The sequence below is a fragment of the Equus przewalskii genome, chromosome 6 (assembly GCF_037783145.1).
Source record: "Equus przewalskii isolate Varuska chromosome 6, EquPr2, whole genome shotgun sequence".
Taxonomy (NCBI): domain Eukaryota; kingdom Metazoa; phylum Chordata; class Mammalia; order Perissodactyla; family Equidae; genus Equus; species Equus przewalskii.
In genome coordinates this window covers 72,714,772-72,735,987 of record NC_091836.1, presented here as the reverse complement: position 1 = coordinate 72,735,987, position 21,216 = coordinate 72,714,772, and the positions used below count along the sequence as shown (strand labels likewise).

At 38.3% G+C, this 21,216-nt stretch overlaps 1 protein-coding gene across 2 annotated transcripts; it reads right to left on the bottom strand.

The window, feature by feature from the left end:
* Positions 1 to 5,423: 5,423 nt before the first annotated feature.
* On the bottom strand, positions 5,424 to 6,700 carry LOC103544345 (olfactory receptor 51F2-like). 2 transcript variants are annotated; one of them, XM_070626693.1, is made up of 2 exons: positions 6,646 to 6,700; positions 5,424 to 6,334 (listed from the first exon to the last, which is right to left on the bottom strand). In XM_070626693.1, the coding sequence occupies exons 1-2, from the start codon at positions 6,698 to 6,700 to the stop codon at positions 5,424 to 5,426; spliced, it is 966 nt and encodes a 321-aa protein (XP_070482794.1). The 2 variants fall into 2 exon arrangements, with proteins under 2 accessions (XP_070482794.1, XP_008509410.2); XM_008511188.2 differs by lacking the exon at positions 6,646 to 6,700 and having other exon boundaries at positions 5,424 to 6,368.
* Between the last annotated feature and the right edge of the window lie 14,516 nt (positions 6,701 to 21,216).

Here is a 21,216-nt window from a genome sequence, read left to right as displayed (position 1 = left end):
TCTTGGCTTCTGTCAAAAAAAAAAACGCTTCATTAATTCTTTCATAAAACACTTTAAGACTATCACATTCCAGAGATTTGCACTGGTAATATGGAGAATAGAACAGAGTCACTTTCCTTCAAATGCTCAAAACTCAGTAAAGAAATACATGTAAAACTCAGTGATTGCAACAGGACACATTTACGATGAGAGCATAGAAGAGCACATATTTAAGCTGCAGGAATGTCAGCACCAGGTCAGTCAGAAGACAAGGGAGCATAGAGCGTGAAAGAACAGAGGTGACTAATGACATACTCAGCACACCTGGAGTCCTGAGTGCACTTGGGAGGGTAAGTGGCAAGTCATGAAGCCAAACAGGGAGGCGGGATCCATCTCATGGAAGTACTGTGATTCTAAGGCGTTTGAATCTAAATAACAGAATAGAAATTGCTCAGCATGGAATTTAATCTTTCTCTTTGGCTAGAAAAACACATTCTGCAGCTTCTCATGAAGCAACTGAGGAAGTTGGGCGCCTTATTCAAGGCTCCGTAGTATATTGCTGTTCTCTATTCAGTGTCAATATCAACCTGAGTGGTAAAAATATCAAATTTTCCCTCTAAGCCACAATATATCAGTTCTACAGAAATATCAGTTTCAGAAACATTCTCAAACAGAATTTCAATGTGCTATAAGGTCTTGGCAGAAAACCCATTACTTACTCTTCCAAATTCTACATCTGATTAACCAGACTTGTTTTCAGCCTTGTCTGAGACAGTCTTGAACAAGCATTGTTTTTCAAGGTCTAATTAAAAAAAGCAACATTTGCAAAAATGTATAGACCTCTGTAGTATAATCCCTGACAGTTATTTTTCCTTTTCTGTAATGCAAATAACTGATGTAAGCTATGATTGCCAAGGCATCTACTTCAAAGAGACATCCAATTCAGAAGATGTAAGTTATCTCAGAAAAAAAAACCCACATCACCAGCCAAAAGACTAGATAAAGAGCCAGGCTGCTCCCTACCTCATGTTTCCTTTATTTTAGGGATCTGGTTGATTTAGATAACTGACTATTTAGCCACTTTTTTGGTTGTTTTCTTCCTGTGCTTTAATCCCTGCTCTTATGTTTAAATTCACCAATAAAGAGTGAACCCATGAAAACCCAGGCCCCCACCCTTAACCCCAATAAAAGCGGAACCCCAGGCCTATGATTTTTCTCTACCCTTGACCTCCCTGTGTGACCCCAGGTGTGCCATGTTCTTTCCAGGACTTGTAAGTAATAAACCCTGTCTCTTTCTAAGTTCTTGATGGTTATTGCTGAAGAGCACCTTGCAGTTGTAGTAAGAACCACAAGGGCCAGTCCATCCACAATTTGGGTTATTGATAAGTTGAGACTGGCACAAAACAACCTCCATTTTGGATGGTGTAGAATTCACAGTGCAACACAGCTAGTAAAAAGCAGCAAAAAGTATAGCTTGTAAGATTAAAAAAAAATTTCTTACTTATGTAATTTTCTGTGAATGGTATCAATTTACAAACAAGAAAAAAGAATAGACTTTAAAATGGATCTTATTGGTGTACATATGACTGTAGTATGCAAAATTATATGTTATTGACACTTCATGAGTCATTTCTTATTGCAGTATGTCAGAGTTGTACCTTTCATAAGAACATTCTGTAACATATTTATTTTAAAACACACCCCAAAAATATGGTTGCCCCACTCTCAAAATTCTCCTCTTTCAAAACTATTCCTGGGGTCAGTCTGGTGGCGTACTGGTTAAGTTTGCACACTCTACCTCAGTGGCATGAAGTTCGCAGGTTCAGATCCCAGGCACGGACCTAGCACTACTCATCAAGCCATGCCATGGCAAGATCCCACATCCTTGCTCCCCAGGGATCAAATCCCATGATAGTTTTAAAGGGCTGTTGAAATTGGTTTGCTACTATTTTTTTGAGGATTGTTGCATCTATATTCATTAGAGATATCTGCCCATAGTTTTCTTTTCCTGTGGTTCTCTCTGGTTTTAGTATCAGGGTAATGCTGACCTCATAAAATGAGCTTAGAAGTAGTCGCTTCTCTTTAATCTTTTTGAAGAGTTTGAGATCGACTGGCATTAATTCTTCTTTAAATGTCTGGTAAAATTCACCAGTGCAGCCGTCTGGTCCTGAAAGTTTCTTTGTTGGAAGGTTTTTGATTACTGTTTTAATCTCGATGCTAGTTATATGTCTGTACAGGCTTCCTATTTCTTCAGGTTTACTTTCAGTAGGTTGTATGTTTCTTGGAATTTATCATTTCTTTTAGGTCATGCAGTTTGTTGGCATACAATTGTTCACAGTATTCTCTTATGATGCTTTTTATTTCTGCACCATTAGTTGTGATGTCTCTTCTTTCATTTCTGATATATTAGACTTTTGTTTTTATTTGTCTCAAGGGATTTTCTAATTTCTTTTATTTCATCTTTGACCCAATGGTTGCTCAAGACTGTGTTAATTTCCTCATTTTTGTGAAGTGTTCAGCTTCCCTTCTGCTATTAATTTCTAGTTTATTCCATTGTGGTCAGAAAAGATATTCAGTCTAACTTCAATATTCTCAAATTTGTTAAGACTTATTTTGAGACCTAACGTGTGATCTATCCTGGAGAAAGATATAGATGCACTTGAAAAGAGTGTGTATTTAGCTGTTGTTGGTTGGAATGCTCTGTATGTGTCTGTTAGGTCCATTTGGTCTATAGTGTTGTTCAAGCTCTCTCTTGTCTTATTGATCCTCTGGTAGTTAAATCCAGTATTGAAAGTGGAGTAATGAAGCGTCCTATTTTTATTGTATTACTATCTATTTCTCCCTTCAGTTTCTCAGTGTTTGCTTTATATATTTAGGTGCTCTGATGTTGGCTACATATACATTTATAATTATTATATCTTTTTGGTGGATTGATCCTTTTATCATTATGTAATGTCCTTCTTTGTTTCTTAGGGTCATTTTTGACTTGAAGTCTGTTTTGTCTGATATAAGGTTAACACCCACAGTTCTCTTTTGGTTACTGTTTGCATAGAATAACTTTTTACATCTTTTCACTTTTAGCATATGTGTGTCCTTAAGTCTAAAGTGAGTTTCTTATAGGCAGCATATAGATAGATCATATTTTTTTATCCATTCAGCCACTCTTTCCTTTTGTTTGGGAAATATAATCCATTTACAGTTAAAGTGATTATTCATATGGAAGAATTACTATTGCCATTTTGTTAGTTATTTTCTGTTCATCTTGTAATTCCTTTGCTGTCTCCTCACTGTCTTCTTTGTATTTTGTTGATTTTTGTACTGATATGCTTTGATTTCTTTCTGTTTTTCTTTGTGTAAGTTCTACAGGTATTTTTGAATAGGGCTTACATAAACCATGTTATAACAGTCTAATTTAAGTTGATAATAACTTAAGTTCAATTGCATACAAAAATGTTACATTTTAAATCCTCCCCCCCATATACTTTACGTCATTGTTGTCATAATTTACATCTGTTCGTATTGTGTATGTTTAAGCATATTTGTGGTTATAGTTATTTTTAATGCTTTTCTCCCTTAACTTATATGTTTGAATTAAAAATGATTTACCCACTACCATTACACTAATACGGTATTCTTTATTTGTCTATATATCTGTTTGGTGTTTTTATATTTTCTGTCTCTTTGTTGAAATATTCATTGTATTCATGCATTGTTCTCTTGAGCTCGATGAGCATCTGTATGACAGGCATTTTTAATTCTCTGTCAGGTAAAGTATCTAGCTCCATTTCATTAAGGTCAGTTTCCAAAGACTTATCTCGCTCCTTTGTTTGGAAGATCTTTGGCTGATTTTTCTTTCTCCTTGACTGTCTGTGTGAATGTCTGCACATTAGATAAAGCAGACCCCTCTCTCAGCCTTTACAGACTGGCTTGTAGAGAAGACAACCTCTACCAATGAGCCCAGGGAGAGATTCTGGGGGCCTCTATCAACTCTTTCCTTCCCCAGGGAAAAGCAGGTAGCTGGAGTTTCTTTCAGGTCACTCTGTGGTGAACCAGCAGGGTGAGCTAAGGAATCTGCTAGCCCAACCTGCTGACTTCTTTCTCTTCCAAGCTAGTAGACTGTAGTGAACCCATCCAAGCTCTAAGACTGACAGGAAAGAGGTCTGTCCTCCAGGAGTGCCCCTCAGAACAGTTGGGTAATTGTAAATATAGCTTTACTCTTTCCCAACCCAGAAGGAAGCTGAGAGGTGGGCCTTTTTATCCACTAATTCTGTGTTGAGCAGGATGGGGAACTATGGTGTTTGCAAGCCCAAGCTGCTGTCTTCATTCTCTCTCAGGCTGCCAGGCTGTGGACAACACATCCAAGCTCCATGACTGACAAGAGAGAGAGATCAGTCCTCTTGGAGCCCTCTTGAAGAAGTTGGTGTGCTGTCTGCAAGGCTGCACAATTTCACTCCCCAGAGGGAAGATGATAGCTGAATTTTTCCATCCACTTGTTCTGTACTGAGTAGCGTACAGAGTTATGGTGCCTGTGAGCTCAAACTGCAGTCTCCATTTTCCCCTAGACTGCTAGACTGTGGTGGGCCATACTCTTTTAATGTTTGTTTGCACATGTATGTATATATTCACATGAAATATATGCACAAACAATGATAAGTACCCAGTATGCTAATTAATCTGTTCTCTTAACAATGTATCACTTATATCTATATCAGTTTTAGCTTGTTGCATGATAGTTCATATTTTATTTAACCAATGTCCTAAACTAATTGTTTAAGCAGTGTCCAGATTTTCATTGCAATGTATAATGATGTTTTGAACATCGCAATACAACTTTGCAATTTTGCCCATTATCCCCCTTTAGACACATATATAGAAGATGAATCACTATATATTGCATAATTAAAATATTAATGCATTTACCAAACTGACCTGAAAGACTCATTTAGATTTAGGGAAGTACCCTTTTGATTCACATTTCTTCTTGTTTATTGTGCTTATTCATGTTCCTCAGCCATGAATAATCTATTTTGGATAATAATAATCATTATCAATAAACTGTAAGAATTACAGAAACCTACACTTTCCTACTGATCTAAATTATATCAGACATACTTTGGGTAGCTACATACTCTAGAGGTGGTGAGGCATACTCTAGACCCCAAAATATGACTTTGTTGGCCCATGCCTGTAGACGTATTTTAACCATGGTCCTGTTATGTGCCAGGCGCAGTATTTGTGGAAGCTCCAGAAGCACACAAGTCACAATTCCTGCTCTCAGAAAATAACAGTCTAGAAGTGTGTAAATTGTAAGTTACTGGATGACCAGAATAGGGTCAAAGCGTGTATAAAGATGCTTTTTCCAGGAATAGATATAACTCACACTGATGATTGATCAAATATGAGTCAGAGAAGTCTTGGTAAAGAAATGGTACCCTGAAAATTTCCTAAGTTAGCTTGGAAAGAAATACTTTGAGCATAGCCTTGCGAATTTGCTTGGTCTTCACACTGTAGATAATGGGATTCATTACAGGAGGGATGAGCAGATAAACGTTGGCAATGAGAGTGTGTACAAGGGGAGGGGCATGCTTCCCAAATCTATGCACCAGTGACAAGCTGATCATGGGAATGTAGAAGATTGCAACGGCACTTACATGTGAGACACAGGTACCAAAGGCCTTCTTACGCTCCTCGGGGGAGGCAATGCTGAGCACAGAGTGGATGATCAGAACATAGGAGAGGAGGATCAAGATAGAGTCCAAGCCAGCAGTAGAGATGACAATGGTCAGGCCAAATGCACTGTTGATCTTGGTGTCTGTGCATGAAAGCTTCATCACATCAGGATGGAAACAATATGAATGGTGCAGAATACGACTATGGCAGAAGGACAGGTGCTTAAGAAGCAGGAGTAAAGGCACAAGAGCTGTTGTCCCCCTAATAACAATTGCAAAGCCCACTTTGATGATCCTTGAATTGGTTAATATTGTGGCATATCTCAGTGGGTTACAGATGGCAATGAAGCGGTCAAAGGCCATTGCCAGGAGTACTGAGGACTCCATGAATGTGAATCCATGGATAAAGAACATTTGGCCAATGTAGGCATCAAAGCTGATTTCTCGAGCATTGAACCAGAAAATGCCCAGCATGGTAACTAACGTGGAAAGGCACAGCCCTAGGTCCGTGAAGGATAGCATGGAGAGGAAATAGTACATGGGTTCATGGAGGCTGGACTCAGTGATGATGACAAGCAGGATCATGCCATTCCCAGAGATGGCAATGGCATAGAGACAACAGAACGGGATGGAGATCCAGGCATGGTAGATTTCCAAACCAGGGATGCCAGTAAGAAAGAAGACTGCAGGGTGGAAAATGCTCTGATTGAAGGATGGCATGATGAGTGAAGGGACAGATTTCCTTGGGAGACATGACAAGATTCTGTAAAAACAGGGAAGAAAAAATGTTTTCGCTCTCTTCTATATATCATACAATTTAGGATCACTCTTAAACCTTGTCCTATTCTTCAATGGAAGTACGCACCCAGTTATTCTTTTCTTTGATTTGGAGTTTACCTTTGGTGAAATAGGGAAAGAGATCACTAAATTGTGTGAGGACACCAGAGTTTTAGCAACAGTGCTACATGTTACATCTAGGCTTCAGTATATTTCCATAGAAATGTAAAAGAGGTCAGATTAGATAATGGTAACATATTTTCCAGTTCTATCATTCTATGTTCATGGGAAGACAGGATATTTCTGATTACCACAGGACAACACAAAAGGGAATTCGTCCTGCTTTTCTTCATTTCTCAGTTTCCAAGGCAAATACCCTTAAGAAGTCCAGCAAGATTTATAAGTCCTTGTGTACCCAATGAAAGGAAGCTAATAGAGATAATATTAAATACTTTGTAGTAAAATACTTTGGATTAAATAAATACACAACAGCTATTGATAAAAACTAAATGCTAGGAAAGAACCAATTCAATCTGTAAAAATATAGTGGGTGATAGTTGGTAAAGTGTTTGATTATATAGGTAGTAGTTGTGAATCTGTTATTGTTTAAGGGAAATTTTCCCTAAAGAAATATGGCCTAAAGTTAACCTTAACAAGAACAAAAGAACTCATTGCAAGCTAACAGATAATAATTGGACCAGAATTAACCTGAGTAAGATTCTTAATGTTCCATTTTGCAAAAGGGCACTGAAAATAAAGGGAAGGGTTTGGGGTTGGGAGTGTGGTCCCTCGGAAACCCTCATTGCGTCTGGTTCATCTCCACCCAGATGAAGGAGGACAGCTTTGCACCATCTCCTGTGTTTGAGGATATACCTATGTGTTGACCCAGATGAAGAAATCTGTAGGATCAAAGGAGTTACTCCATATTTATTGTTATCCTAAGTTTTCTGACATCCTATTTTTACATACAGAAAGAATGCTTGGTTTTTAAAATATGTTTTCCTCTTTAATTCACTCATGCATGCATTCTCTCAACACATATTTAAATACCAACAAAATCCCAGTGTGTGCAATGGACAGAATTAGAAGTAGACCTGGTACTCCAAGAAGGTCTGTCCATGAGGCTAGAAAATAACATATCTGAGTGTAAGTTCATTTGGTGAATTTCATTCCAACCCCTGAATGAACAGGCAGTGGCTTCAACTTGAGTGGGTATAATTGGTTACATGAAGAGTGATGATGAGGGCATTTGAGGAGAACAAAAGACAAAAATTTTCAATACAGGAAGCCTCTTGAAGGCTCACTAAAAAAATAATAATAATGGCTGGAAATTTTGAATTGAGAGGCAACATATAACAAAATAATATACATGGGTTTTGGTTCTGCCCTTGGAAGTCAGTTGGAAGACAAACCTCACTTTTTCACTTGTGACTTATATGTAAGAATTAGAAGGTATGGGTGACCTCAGCAACATGGCAGAGTGAGCTGTTCCCTTTGTCCTTCCCTTTTGAACTACAACTAAATGGACATTCACTGACCAACAGAGGAAGCCCATACAGCACAAGAGGATGCCTGAGAGACACACGCAGCTATACATCTGAGGATGGATGGACTGGCTCCCCAGGAAGTGGTAGAGATAGGTGAGCATGCCCTGCTCTCCTCTAGTAGCCCTGTGCACGCACACAAATGCTTTCCAGCCTGGTGCAAGTGCCCTGAAAGTGGGAACATTCACCAGGGCAACTGTAGGAGGAGGCTATGGTAATCCTTAGCGTACACTCATGATTGCCCTCCCGGTGAGGAAGGGAAGCTCATCATGCCCCTGTGCCACCAAGGAGTGGCCTTAGCTTGCTCCAGCACGGAAGCCTCACCCACCAAGCACAGCAGCCCTGTGGACTGTAAACAGAGACTGCAGTAGATCTACAGATTGGGGCAAGCACACCTCTGGCCTGTGTGAGTACTCATAGTGCTGCCGAGCCCCCAAAGAGGGAACATGTCCTGGGTGGGTGTGAGGAGAGGTGTCAGCAGCTTTCAGCCTACTCAGGATCACCTTCCTGGTGGGACGGGGGAACCCATACTGCCCCTGCAGCACCAAGGAATGGCTCTAGCTCGGATCCCAGCAAGGAAGACCCACCTGCCAAGCACAGAAGTCCTGCAGACCTCAAGCAGAGACCACAGCACATCTCCACACTGGGATAAACACACCCCAAGCCCACGCGTGTGAGCACTCATAGTGCTGCTGAGCCCCCAAAGAGGGAACATGTCATGGACAGCTGTGGAAAGAAGCACTGGCAGCATTTAGCCCACTGGTGATCACTTTCCTGGCAGGGAGGGGGAGCCCATAGTGCCCCTGCAGCACCAAGGAGTGTCCCTAGCTTGGTCCAGCAAGGAAGCCCTGCCAGCCAAACACAGTCCACTAAAGCACCTGAACACACCCCAGGCTGGGGCAAGCACCCATAATACCCCCACAGCTTCCAGCAGATGGGGTAGGGGCAGAAACTCTGCTCCTATTACCCCTAGTGGTCACAGGTGGAATCTATGACCTAAGAATACCAGAAATGCCCAATGAAAGATTAGTTCATCAAACACCATGGGAAACTGCAGCAACAATTGAGGAAAAAACTTTCCTTCAGATATGATGGAGAAATAAAAGCTTTCCCAGATAAACAAAATCTGAGGGAATTCATTGCCTCTAGACCTCTCCTAGAATGAAATAATTAAAGATGCCCTCACACTGGCAACAAAAAGGCAAAGGTCTACAAAGTTCTGAGCTAGGAGATAAATAGACATAATCAGAAACCTTCAGCTCTCTACTGGAATAAGGAGGCAAAGACTCAATTACAACTTAAAAGAGAAAGGGAAAGAAAGTATCAAAAGTAATGATAAACAGTTCAACTCAGTCACAAACTCACAACTTTAAAAACAGAACAATTTATAACAGTAATTACTCAGAAGGGGCAAGGAAAGAGAAGGAACCTGCTTAGGTTAATGGAGATAAGAGGCTATGAGAAAATGAACTATCTCATCTCCAACATCTTTCACCCAATCCTCACAGTAACCACTAAACAAAATATCAGAGCAAAGCTACAGTTCGCAAAAAGAGAGAAAACTGAGGAAAAACCCCTGAGAAAGCCACCAAAATGAAATGGCAGTCAGAAATACAAAGGAAGAGAAACAATGGAAACATAGAACAACCAGAAAACAAGAGGTAAAATGGCAGTATTAAGCCCTCATATATATCAATAATCACTCTAAATGTAAATAGATTGAATTCTCCAATCAAAAGACAGAGTGGCTGGATGAGTAAAAAATAAGACACAACAGTATTCTGCCTCCAGGAAACACATCTCAGTTTTAAAGACAAACAGGCTTAGAGTGACGGGATGGAAGACAATACTCCAAGCTAATGGCAAACAAAAGAATGAAGGTGTTGCCATACTTTTATCAGACAAAGCAGACTTCAAGTCAAAAAAGACAATGGGAGACAAAGAGGGGCAGTATTTAATGATAAAAGGGACATTCCACCAAGAGGACATAACACTTATTAATATATATGCACCTAACACAGGTGCAGCAAAGTACATAAAGCAATTATTAACAGACCTAAAGGGAGAAGGTAACAGCAACATAATAACAGTAGGTGACTTAAACACCCTGCTTATATCAATGGACAGATCATCTGGACAAAAAGTCAACAAGGAAATAATAGATTTAAATGAAACACTTGATCAGATGGACTTAACAGATACATACAGAACATTTCATCCCAAAACAGAAGAATATATTTTCTTCTCAAGTGCACATGTATCATTCTCAAAGATAGACCATATGTTGGAAAACAAGGCAAGTGTCAGTAAATTTAAGAAGATTTAAATTATCCCAACAATCTTTTCTGTCCACAATGCTATGAAGCTAGAAATCAACCACAAGAAAAAACTGGGAAATTCAGAAATATGTGGACATTAAACAACACGCTATTGAACAACCATTAGATCAATGAAGAAATCAAAGGGGAAATTAAAAAATACCTAGAGACAAATGAAAGTAAAAATACAACATACCAAATCTTATGGCATGTAGCAAAAGTGAGCATAAGAGGGAAATTCATAGCAATACAGGCCCACATCAACAAGCAAGAAAAATCTCAAATAAGTAATCTTAAAATGCACCTAATAGAGCTGGAAAAAGAAGAATAAACAAAGCCCAAAGTCAGCAGAAGGAGGGAAATAATAAAAATCAGAGCAGAAATAAAAGAAATAGACACTAAAAAAAACACTAGAAAGGATTAATGAAACTAAGACCTGTTTCTTTAAGATGATAAATAAAATTGACAAACCTTTAGCCAGATTCACCAAGAAAAAAAGAGAGAAGGCTCAAATAAATAAAATTAGAAATGAAAGAGGAGAAATTACAACAGATACTGCCGAAATACAAAGGATTATAAGAGAATACTATGAAAAACCTTCTGCCCACAAATTCAATAACCTAGAAGAAATTGATGAATTCTTAGACTCATACAGCCTCCCAAAACTGAATCAAGAAGAAATAGAGAATCTGAATAGACCAATCACAAGTACAGAGATTGAAACAGTAATCAAAAACCTCCCCCCAAAACAAATAAAAGTCCAGGACCAGATGACCAGATAACCAGAATTTTACCAAACTTTCAAAGATTTAATACCCATCATTCTCAAACTATCCCACAAAATTTAAGACGATGGAATGCTCCCTAAGACTTTCTATGAGGCCAATATTACCCTGATACCAAAACCAGACAAGGACTACACAAAGAAGGAAAACTACAGGCCAATATCGCTGATAAACTTGGATGCAAACATCCTCAATGAAATATTGGCAAACCAAATACAGCAATACATTAAAAGGATCATGCACCATGATCAAGTGGGATTTATTCCAGGGATGCAGGGATGGTTCAACATCTGCAAATCAATCAATGTGACTCACCCCAGTAACAAAATGAGGACTAAGAATCACATGATCATCTCAACAGATGTAGAGAAAGCATTTGACAAGATCCAAATCCATTTATGATAAAAAGTCTCAATAAAATGGGTATAAAAGGAAAGTACCTTAACATAATAAAGGCCATATATGACAAAGCCAATGCCAACATCATACTTAATGGTGAAAAACTGAAAGCCATCTCTCTGAGAACAGGAACAAGACAACGGTGCCCACTCTTGCCATACCAATTCAACATAGTACTAGAGGTATTGGCCAGAGCAATTAGGTAAGAAAAAGAAATAAAAGGAATCCAAATTGGAAAGGAAGAAGTGAAACTTTCTCTATTTCCAAATGTCATGATTCTATATGTAGAAAACCCTAAAGAATCCACCAGAAACCTATTAGAAATAATCAACAACTACAGAAAAGTTGCAGAGTGCAAAATCAATTTTAAAAATCAGTTGCATTTCTATGCACCAGCAACGAACTGACAGAAAGAGAAATCAAGAATACAATCCCATTTACAATCACAACAAAAAGAATAAAATACTTAGGAATAAACTTAACCAAAAAGGTGAAAGACTTATACACTGAAAACTGTAAGACATTATTTAAAGAAATTGAAGAAGATATAAAGAAATAGAAAGATAGTCCATGTTCATGGGACGGAAGAATAAACATAGTTAGAATGTCCATCCTACCTAAAGCAATCAACAGATTCAATGCAATTTCAATCAGAATCCCAATGACATTCTTCACAAAAATAGGACAAAGAATCCAAAAATTTATATGGAACAACAAAAGACCCCAAATAGCTAAAGCAATCCTGAGAAAAAAGAACAAAGCTGGAGGCATCACAATCCCTGACTTAAAAACATACTACAAAGCTATAGTAATCAAAACAGCATGGCACTAGCACTAAAACAGATCAATGGATCAGAGTTGAAAGTCCAGAAATAACACCACACATCTATGTACAGCTAATCTTTGAGAAAGGAGCCAAGAACATACAATGGAGAAAGGAAAGTCTCTTCAATAAATGATGTTGGGAAAACTGGACAGGCACATGCAAAAGAATGAAAGTAGACCATTATCTTACACCATACACAAAAATTAGCACTGAATGGATTAAAATTTTGAATGTAAGACCTGAAACCATAAAACTCCTAGAAGGAAATATAGGTAGCAAACTCCAACATTGGTCTTAGCAACATCTTTTTGAATATCATGTCTACTAGGGCAAGGGAAACAAAAGGAAAAGTTTCCCTTGCCTTGGGACAAATGAGACTACAACATATTAAAAAGCTTCAGCAAAATAAAAGAAACCATGAACAAAATGAAAAGACAACCCATCAACTGGGAGAAAATATTTGCAAATCATTTATCAGACAAGGGGTTGATCTCCAAAATATATAAAGAACTCATAAAAATCAACAAAAATAAAACAAACAACCCAATCAAAAATAATCAAAGGGAGCAGAGGATATGAACAGACATTTTTCCAAAGAAGATACACAGATGGCCAATAGATACATGAAACGATGTTCAACATCACTAATTATTAGGGAAATGCAAATCAAAACTATGATCAGATATCACCTTACACCAATCAGAATGGTTATAATCACCAAGACAAAAATAACAAACGGTGGAGAGGATGTGGAGAAAAGGGAACGCTCATATACTGCTGGTGGGAAGGCAAACTGGCACAGGCACTATGGAAAACAGTATGGAGATTTCTCAAAAAATTAAAAATAGAAATACCATGTGATCCAGCTATCTCACTACTGGATATTTATCCAAATAACTTGAAATCAATGATCCAAAGAGATTTATGCATCACTGTGTTCATCACAACATTATTCACAATAGCCAAGATGTGGAAGCAACCCAAGTGCCCTTCTACAGATGAATGGATAAAGAACATGTGGTATATATATACAATGGAACACTACTCAGCCATAAAAAAGACAAAATCATCCCATTTGCAACAACATTGATGGACCTTGGGGGTATGATGTTAAGCAAAATAAGCCAGACAGAGAAAGACAAATACTGCTTGATTTCACTCACACGTGGAAGATAACAAATACATGGATAAAGAGAACAGATTAGTGGTTACCAAAGGGAAAGGGGACTGAGGGTTGGGCAAAAGGGATAAAGGGGCATGTTTCTATGGTGATGGATAAAAATTAGACTACTGGGGGTGAGCACAATGAAGTGTCAGAAATTGATAAACAATAATGTACACCTGAAATTACAGTGTGTTTTAAAGCATCATGATCCCAATAAAATTACTTGGCAAAAAAAAAGAATTAGAAGGTATGTACTTACCTCTCCATACCCAACAAAATGACTCCTGCCCTGATAGCAAGTTGTCAAACTGATGTATAAGTTGAAGTTACAGGAGTGGTAAAAAATATCTTGGAATAATAAAATCTAAGGGAAAGGTCTGAGGCGAGAGCCCCAGATAACAGTAGTACTTAAAGAAAATACAGAAAAAGCAGCTACTAATGAGATTGCAGAGGTATGACCACTAAGTGAGAATGACCCCCAGGAAAACGAAAGGACCTCATCAGTTTTCCTCAGACCTGTGATCTCAGAGAGAGGAATGCCTGGTACAATAGTATCTAAGATATCTGTTGAATAAATGAATTCATTGCATCTGATAATAGTGATAGACTCCAGGCACTTAATATCAGGCATATATTGTGATTCATATTGTATGACCCCCTCAGATTGGAAGTAAGTTTTATGTAATCTTATTGACATATACTAATATATGAGATAAACTAACGTTTTTCTTGTTAACCTGGTATTCATCCTTGATACTAGGAATTTGCTCAAATTTAGAACTGGTGATAAAAAGAAATCTTTCTAGGTGAAATTGTCAACCTTTAAATCATAGCTGAGGCTAAGATTAGAAAACCCAGGCTCAGAGGAATCATGTTACTTTCTCATGTTTATCCAACATGACAGTGGCAGATCCAAGATCTGTTCTAACTTCAAACGCTATGCTTTGCCTCTCCTTATTTAAAAAGTGCTTAACTTTTTTTAAAAATGTGGGCTGAACGAACACATGCTCATGATTTCATGACGGTAGTCTATATTTTAATAACTACTTTGAACAACACCTCAATTGTTTTTAAATTGATATATGAATATATATTACTGAGTTCACCAATTTCCTCTGAACTCTTGGTTTTATGGACTATCTGAAGACTATAGTCCCTGATGTTTTCAGAAAAGACTTCAATGCACTAAAACACTGACCTCCTGCAAAGAAGAATTCTTGGGTCTGGAAAGGGAGGTCATTTGATCCTGCCCTCTGCTTCTTGAAGAGTCATCCCAGGCAGCAGTAGAGAGTCTTTGAAAGCCAGAGAGAGAGACAGAGATTATCTCCACCTCACAAACTTGCAGGCAGAAAGGTCCTGCTGTCCTAAGGCTGGGGAAACAGTCGCAGATCAGTCCAGCCACCTTAAGCCATCTCTAAAAAGGTCCACTTTTGCCAGGAGAGCTCACGGGGAGTTCTCAAGAAAGCGTGAGCTAACAGATTTGAGAAAGGACAGCCTTTATTAGGAGCCCAGAACCTGCCTGGTGAAAGCCATTTACCCAGCAGAAAAACAAATTCCTACGAGACAACTCTATACACCCGTGTCCTGCTAACACTCTGCGCCCCGAATGACAGGCTCTGAAGGGCAATTTCTTTTCAGTCTAGATTCACTCTTACTTCTCCAAAGGTGAATCCTGGAGATGAATTACAATTCTAGTTCTCATTCAAAAGCATTTTGACCCCTGAGCAGCTGTAAGTCAAAGCTTTACACAGGACAAAAGTAAGGGAGAAGTGGTTTTAATGGATCACCCATAACTTTGTTCACCAGGCGTTTGCTAATATCACAGCAATCATAAGACATAGAGCCCAGAGGAATGATAAATAGGAATAATAGGAATAGCCAGAAGAAGCTGATACAGAGAGGTAAGGATGAGCTGCATTTCTTTAACCACTAAAGGTAGGAAAGTAGTTGCTAAGTAACTATATTCACTAAGGCTGGGGCACTAGCATCTGATTCAGAGCTCAAGACCTTTCCTGGGCACCCTGAATATCTTGCGAGTTTTTGGTAACTTGTGCACAGGGGCAGAAATGATAACTTAAAAGAAAGTGACTCAGCAAAGAAGCATGTAAAAACATGCTCCACATTGTATGTCATCAGGGAAATGAAAATTAAAACAACAATGAGATTCTAGTACACATCTATTAGAATGGCCAAAATCCAGAACACTGACAACACCAAATTCTGGAGAGGATGTGGAGCAACAGGGCTCTCATTCATTGCTAGTGGGAATGCAAAATGGTATAGCTACCTTGGAGGACAGCTTGGTGGTTTCTTACAAAACTAAACATACTCTTACTATACAATCCAGCAACTGCACTCCTTAGTATATACCCAAAGACATTGAAAAGTTATATCCACAGAAAAATTGTAAATGAGTGTTTATAGTAGCTTTATTCATAACTTTCAAAACCTGAAGCAACCAAGATGTCCTTCAGTAGGTGAATGGATAAATAAATTATGATACAACCAGATAATGGAATATTTTTAATGGTAAAAAGAAATCAGTGACTAAGTCATGCAAAGACATGAAATAAACCTAAATGTACATTACTAAATGAAAGAAGCCTCAGAAAAGGCAACATACTGTATTTTTCCAACTATGTGACACTCTGAAAAAAAGCTGTGGAGATAGCAAAAAGATCAATGGTTGCCAAAGGCTCGTGGGGAGTGAGGAACTAATAGACTGAGCATTGTGGATTTTTAGGGCAGTGAAAATATTTTCTCTTTGATACTATAATGGTGGATATATGTCATTATACATTTGTCCATAACTATAGAATGCACAACACCACGATTTGTTCTTGTAAATTATGGACTTTAAGTGATAATGATGTGTCAATGCAGATTCATCAATTCTAACAAATAAATCACTCTGGTGTGGGATGTTGATACTGGGGGAGATTATGGATGTGTGGGGGCAGACAATATATGGGAAATCTCTGTACCTTCTGTTCAATTTGCTGTGAACCTAAAACTTCTATAAAGAATAAAACTATTAAAAAGAAAAGGAAGAGACTAACGAAGACTACAAAACTGTGTGAGTCCCTTGTGCGTCCCTTGCAAGCTTGCAAAGGCACTAGGCTGCTTTCATAACTGGCCTAAAACTAACACCCGTATGTCTCCCTCTGTGGTGGAGACATTAACCATATTTGACAGACAGCTTCCATTAAAACTATGGAAACTCATAAGTGGTTTCAGCCTTTGGCCGTTAATAGAGCCTTTGACAATTAGACATGAGCTGCGAGGGTTGGTAAGTTTCAAGAACAATAACTAGTTAAACATGCTTCTTAGCATAAAAAGCTGTTACAGGGATATAAATGCAAAAATCTTGCTGGCCATGCCAGGGATTCCAGTCTGAAGAACATTGGTCCGTGAGCAGGGCTGCAGGAGCTGGGACACAGTTAGCAGAACCCAGGCTCTTTTCCAACACCCAAGGAGTTTAAACCATTCACCAGCCCAGGCCAAATAATCTGTGGATACACAAAAAAGGGCATAATGACCAGTGTTCCTTTTGACTGGTACAGTGTCTTTTTCAATTGGTCAGTCCCAGGACGTGAATATTTTGAATACTTTCCCTGCCTTCACCTACCCGTTTAGAGTTCTTTCCTGAAAGCACTGTCTTTCCACTCTCTCTGCTTCAACCATGCTGAGCTCATCCTCAATTCCTTGAACTCGGCATGCTTTTGCTCACCTCTGAGCCTTGTCTCCTTCTGTTCTCCGCGGCAGTTTAAGGTGTTTACTGAGTCCTAAATTCTGCCTCAAATATAATTCAAAATAGATTTCATTTTTTATTGCCTTGGAATTTACATTTGTATGAAAATTAAAATGGCTTTTTCCTAGATTTTCTGATTTCAAAATTGTGGATAAATTAATGGAAACTGAATATTGTGGTTTTTTGCTTTTTTTATTTTGCTTTGATTTTGTTTGGGGTTTTATTTTTAGTTGCATTGCTTTGCAGTTCCCTAATATTTTGCTTAGTCTGCCAATGGGATGAAACACCACAGCTGTCCACTGTGCCTGGAGCATTTCCTTAACCTCCTATCATTTCCCCATCCTACCCTCTGCTCTCCCACCCTCATCCCTAGCTCCTCTGGGAAAAATCCTTCTCATTTCCTCAGATCTCATTTTAGCAATTATATTTGGTTAGCCTCCCTTGACAACACAGGGCTAGGTTGTCCCAACACCTACGTGGTCTACATCAGTGCTTCTCAAACTTGAATGTCACATGAGTCCATTAGGCAGCTTGCAAAAATGCAGAGTATGATTCAGTACATCTGATATTCTGCATTTCTAACAAGCTTCCAAGTGATGCCAATGCTATTGACTCTTTAGTAGCAAAGGTCTCTCTTAATTCTTCTTTTAAAGTAATTAAAACACAGTATTATAATTTCCCACATTCTTAGTGTTATCCTCCACTAGACTCTGGAATATCTGGGCCAGTGCCTATTGCGTTCACTTTTCCACCCCAGATCTAGTCCAGTAACAGATATATAGTGTGTATACAATATTTTTGTAACGATGAATGAATGAATGGAGAATGTTGATGAAAGCATGTACAAGACATGGTGGGAGCAGAGAGGAATGATAAATAGGAATAATAGGAATAGCCAGAAGAAGCTGATACAGAGAGGTAAGGATGAGCTTCATTTCCTAATTTACTAAAATTAAATGGTCAGTGTTGGCCAAATCAACAGAGTGGGAGAACTGCTAATAATTTGACATGGCGGGATCCAGGAGAAGAGGGGAATGAGACTCTCACAAGACACTGGAGGGCCAGAAGGAATTGTAGGACCTTAACATTTTTTGTAAGTAGTGGCCTAAAAGTATTGATGCAGCAACCAGTTTTTGTTGTTATTACTGTTTGATTGGTTTTAAGTTTATTTCTACAATTTGGATACATTAACCCTAGATTACCTGATTTACCTCTGGCCTCTTGCTCCTGTCTCAGACTTTCTGTTTCTTTCAGAATCTACACTGTTTACTGCCTTATAAGACTCTCAGCCCTGAGTCCTGCTTTCCCATTTCCTGATTCAGCATGACCATGCACATCAGCTGCTACATGCATGAATTTTAAAGGTTGTATAATATCCTACACCTGGATGTAAATACTTTATTTCTGTGTCATTGAGAATTGTGTACATTTTCGACTCGGTGAATAATGCTGAGGCAAATGTTCCCCTACGTAAAACACGATTTGCATCTCTGATATTTTTTCCTTTGGATAAATTTCTAGAAATGTAATATTATGCAAATTTTAAGGCAATAATATCCTGCAAAATTCACTTCCAGAAAGTTCATACAAGTATTGTAAAACAATGATTTTATCATAACACAGCACACAACACTATGTGTTATGTTTAAAGGAAAAATCACTGATTTGATAGGCAAGAATATTTCACTGTGTACTATAGCAAAATGTTGACACCCAAATAGTATTATTGCAAGTCTCCATGGCACAGTTTTCTTGTTTCTAATTCTGTCCTTCCTGTTCAGATTAACAAGTTTGGGAAACATTAATATAAAGTCCAATGATGCCGTAGACTATGGTACGTTTAATGGGTTCAATGGTACTGATATTGGCATACAGATAACTGCATATTTCTGTTGCTATGTGATTTTGAGGGACATTTTGCTCAGACTTTCAGAAGGCTCACTCAATTTACCAGCTACTCGTTCTGCTGGGCTGGTGTGAGAGGAGGGCAGTGAGAAGGGCCATATTTTGAAAATATGTGTATCACTGTTTTTATCACTACATTACCAGTATGCACACAAGTTCCATGTGCATGAAACAAGCTCTGGCAAGGAATGTACTTCATACTACTATAGTAACTCTATTGCTCTAAGAGAAAAGTAACATTCTTTTGACCATGGGAAAAAGAAAAGTGATCATTCCAAAGTAGTTTCTGAGACTGATGGGGAAGCAGTCACTGCCCTACAATTTGCCCAGCCTGGAAGAGAAAATGTTTTCAAAGGTCTTAAGAAGTTTGTGGTGAGGAGATACAACAGAACAAACCTTCATATGCAAAATATAAACATACACAAGTGACACTGTGTTAACATCTTGTCTGACACTTAAGCATGTGTGCATGCTGCTGGGTTTGGAAGGACTTGAATTGGAAATAGTGGTGGATGAATGGTCATGTGAAGATTCTCTTGGGAATGAGTTTTAAACCTGAAAGTGTCTCCAATAACCCAAGCTTTGAATATGGATTGTGCCACTTTTTAGCTAAGAAACCTAAGTAAATTACTCAAACCCTATAACCCTTTGTAACAACATAAATCAAAGTAATAATGGATTCTTCTCCCAAATTTATTATCTTACAGTTGTATAAGTCAGAAGTCTGATAAGAGTCTCACTGAGCTAAAATCAAGGCATCAGCAGGGCTGCATTCCTTTCTAGAAGGTCTAGGAGAGAATCAATATCCTTGCATTTTCTCATTCTAGAGGCTGCCCACAGTCCTTGGCTCACGGTCTCCGTCTGCCATCTTCAAAGCCAGCAACAATGGATCAAATCATTCTCATGCTGTCATCTCTCTAGGTCTCCACTTTTCAGGATTTATATGGTTAGATTGGACCCACCCAGATAATCCAGGATAATCTCCCCAGCTCAAGGTATTCAACTTTAATCTGCAAAAGTCCCTTCTGCCATGTAAAGGTAACATTCACAGGTTCCAGGCATTAGGCTATAGTCGCCTTCAGGGGCCACTACTCTGCCTACCACAAACATTTGGCATAACATTTTGGACATAGAATGCATAGTAAAATATTATTGCTGCCGTTGTTATTGTTTCTGCTACATTATAAAGAATAAAATTTTTCAGACCAAGACATTTTTTTGAGGTGAAACAGATGTGGTGGTGGGCAGAGATAAGGATGGAAACAGGGAGAATTGTTAGGAAACTACTGAGATTATCCAAGTGAGGGATAATTGTGACTTGGAAAAGGGAGAATTTTTGGAGGTGATGGAGAATGATTAAATTCTGGTTATATTTTCAAAGATATTGGCAGGATTTGTAGATTTATATGCAGAGTGAACGAGACAGAAATCAAGAATGACTCCACGATTCCTGTGGTCAAGAGCTGTCCCAAAATGGTGAGAATATCTGAGGATCTAAAAGGACCATAAGTAGCCATAAGTAAAAAAGATGGACAGTCTATAGCAATCTGTGGGTGCTATTTACTAAAGACTAAAAAGGGCAATAGTCACTTCACATCGGATGATACCACTGGCCACATCTGTCACCCATCTACTTGAACTCCTTGATACAATATAAGATCCTCAAAATTTGAACACAAGTGGGGATACCCCAAATTATTGTGATTAGTTTTCTTCCACCTAGTGGGCTTGGATTTCAAAACTGAAAATAGATTAAATTATTAAAAAGTAAATAAAACTTGATTTTCTGCACACCTGTTATGGACCTATGATATTCTCCAAGTATTTGCTTCCTATCTTTAAGATAATCTGATCATTGGTTAGCAGTATTGGTAATTATTGGTTCACTTGTCTGTTTTCTACACTGAACTGAGAGACACTGGGCAGTAAGAACTATGTTATGTTCCCTTTTTTTAATCTCCAGCACTTAGCCATGATGTTAGGAACATAGGCACGCTTATGAAATATTTACTGCATATATATATATATATATATATATATATATATATATATGGATGAATGAATTATATTTTTTCCTAGTCGTAAGCGAGAGATTGCT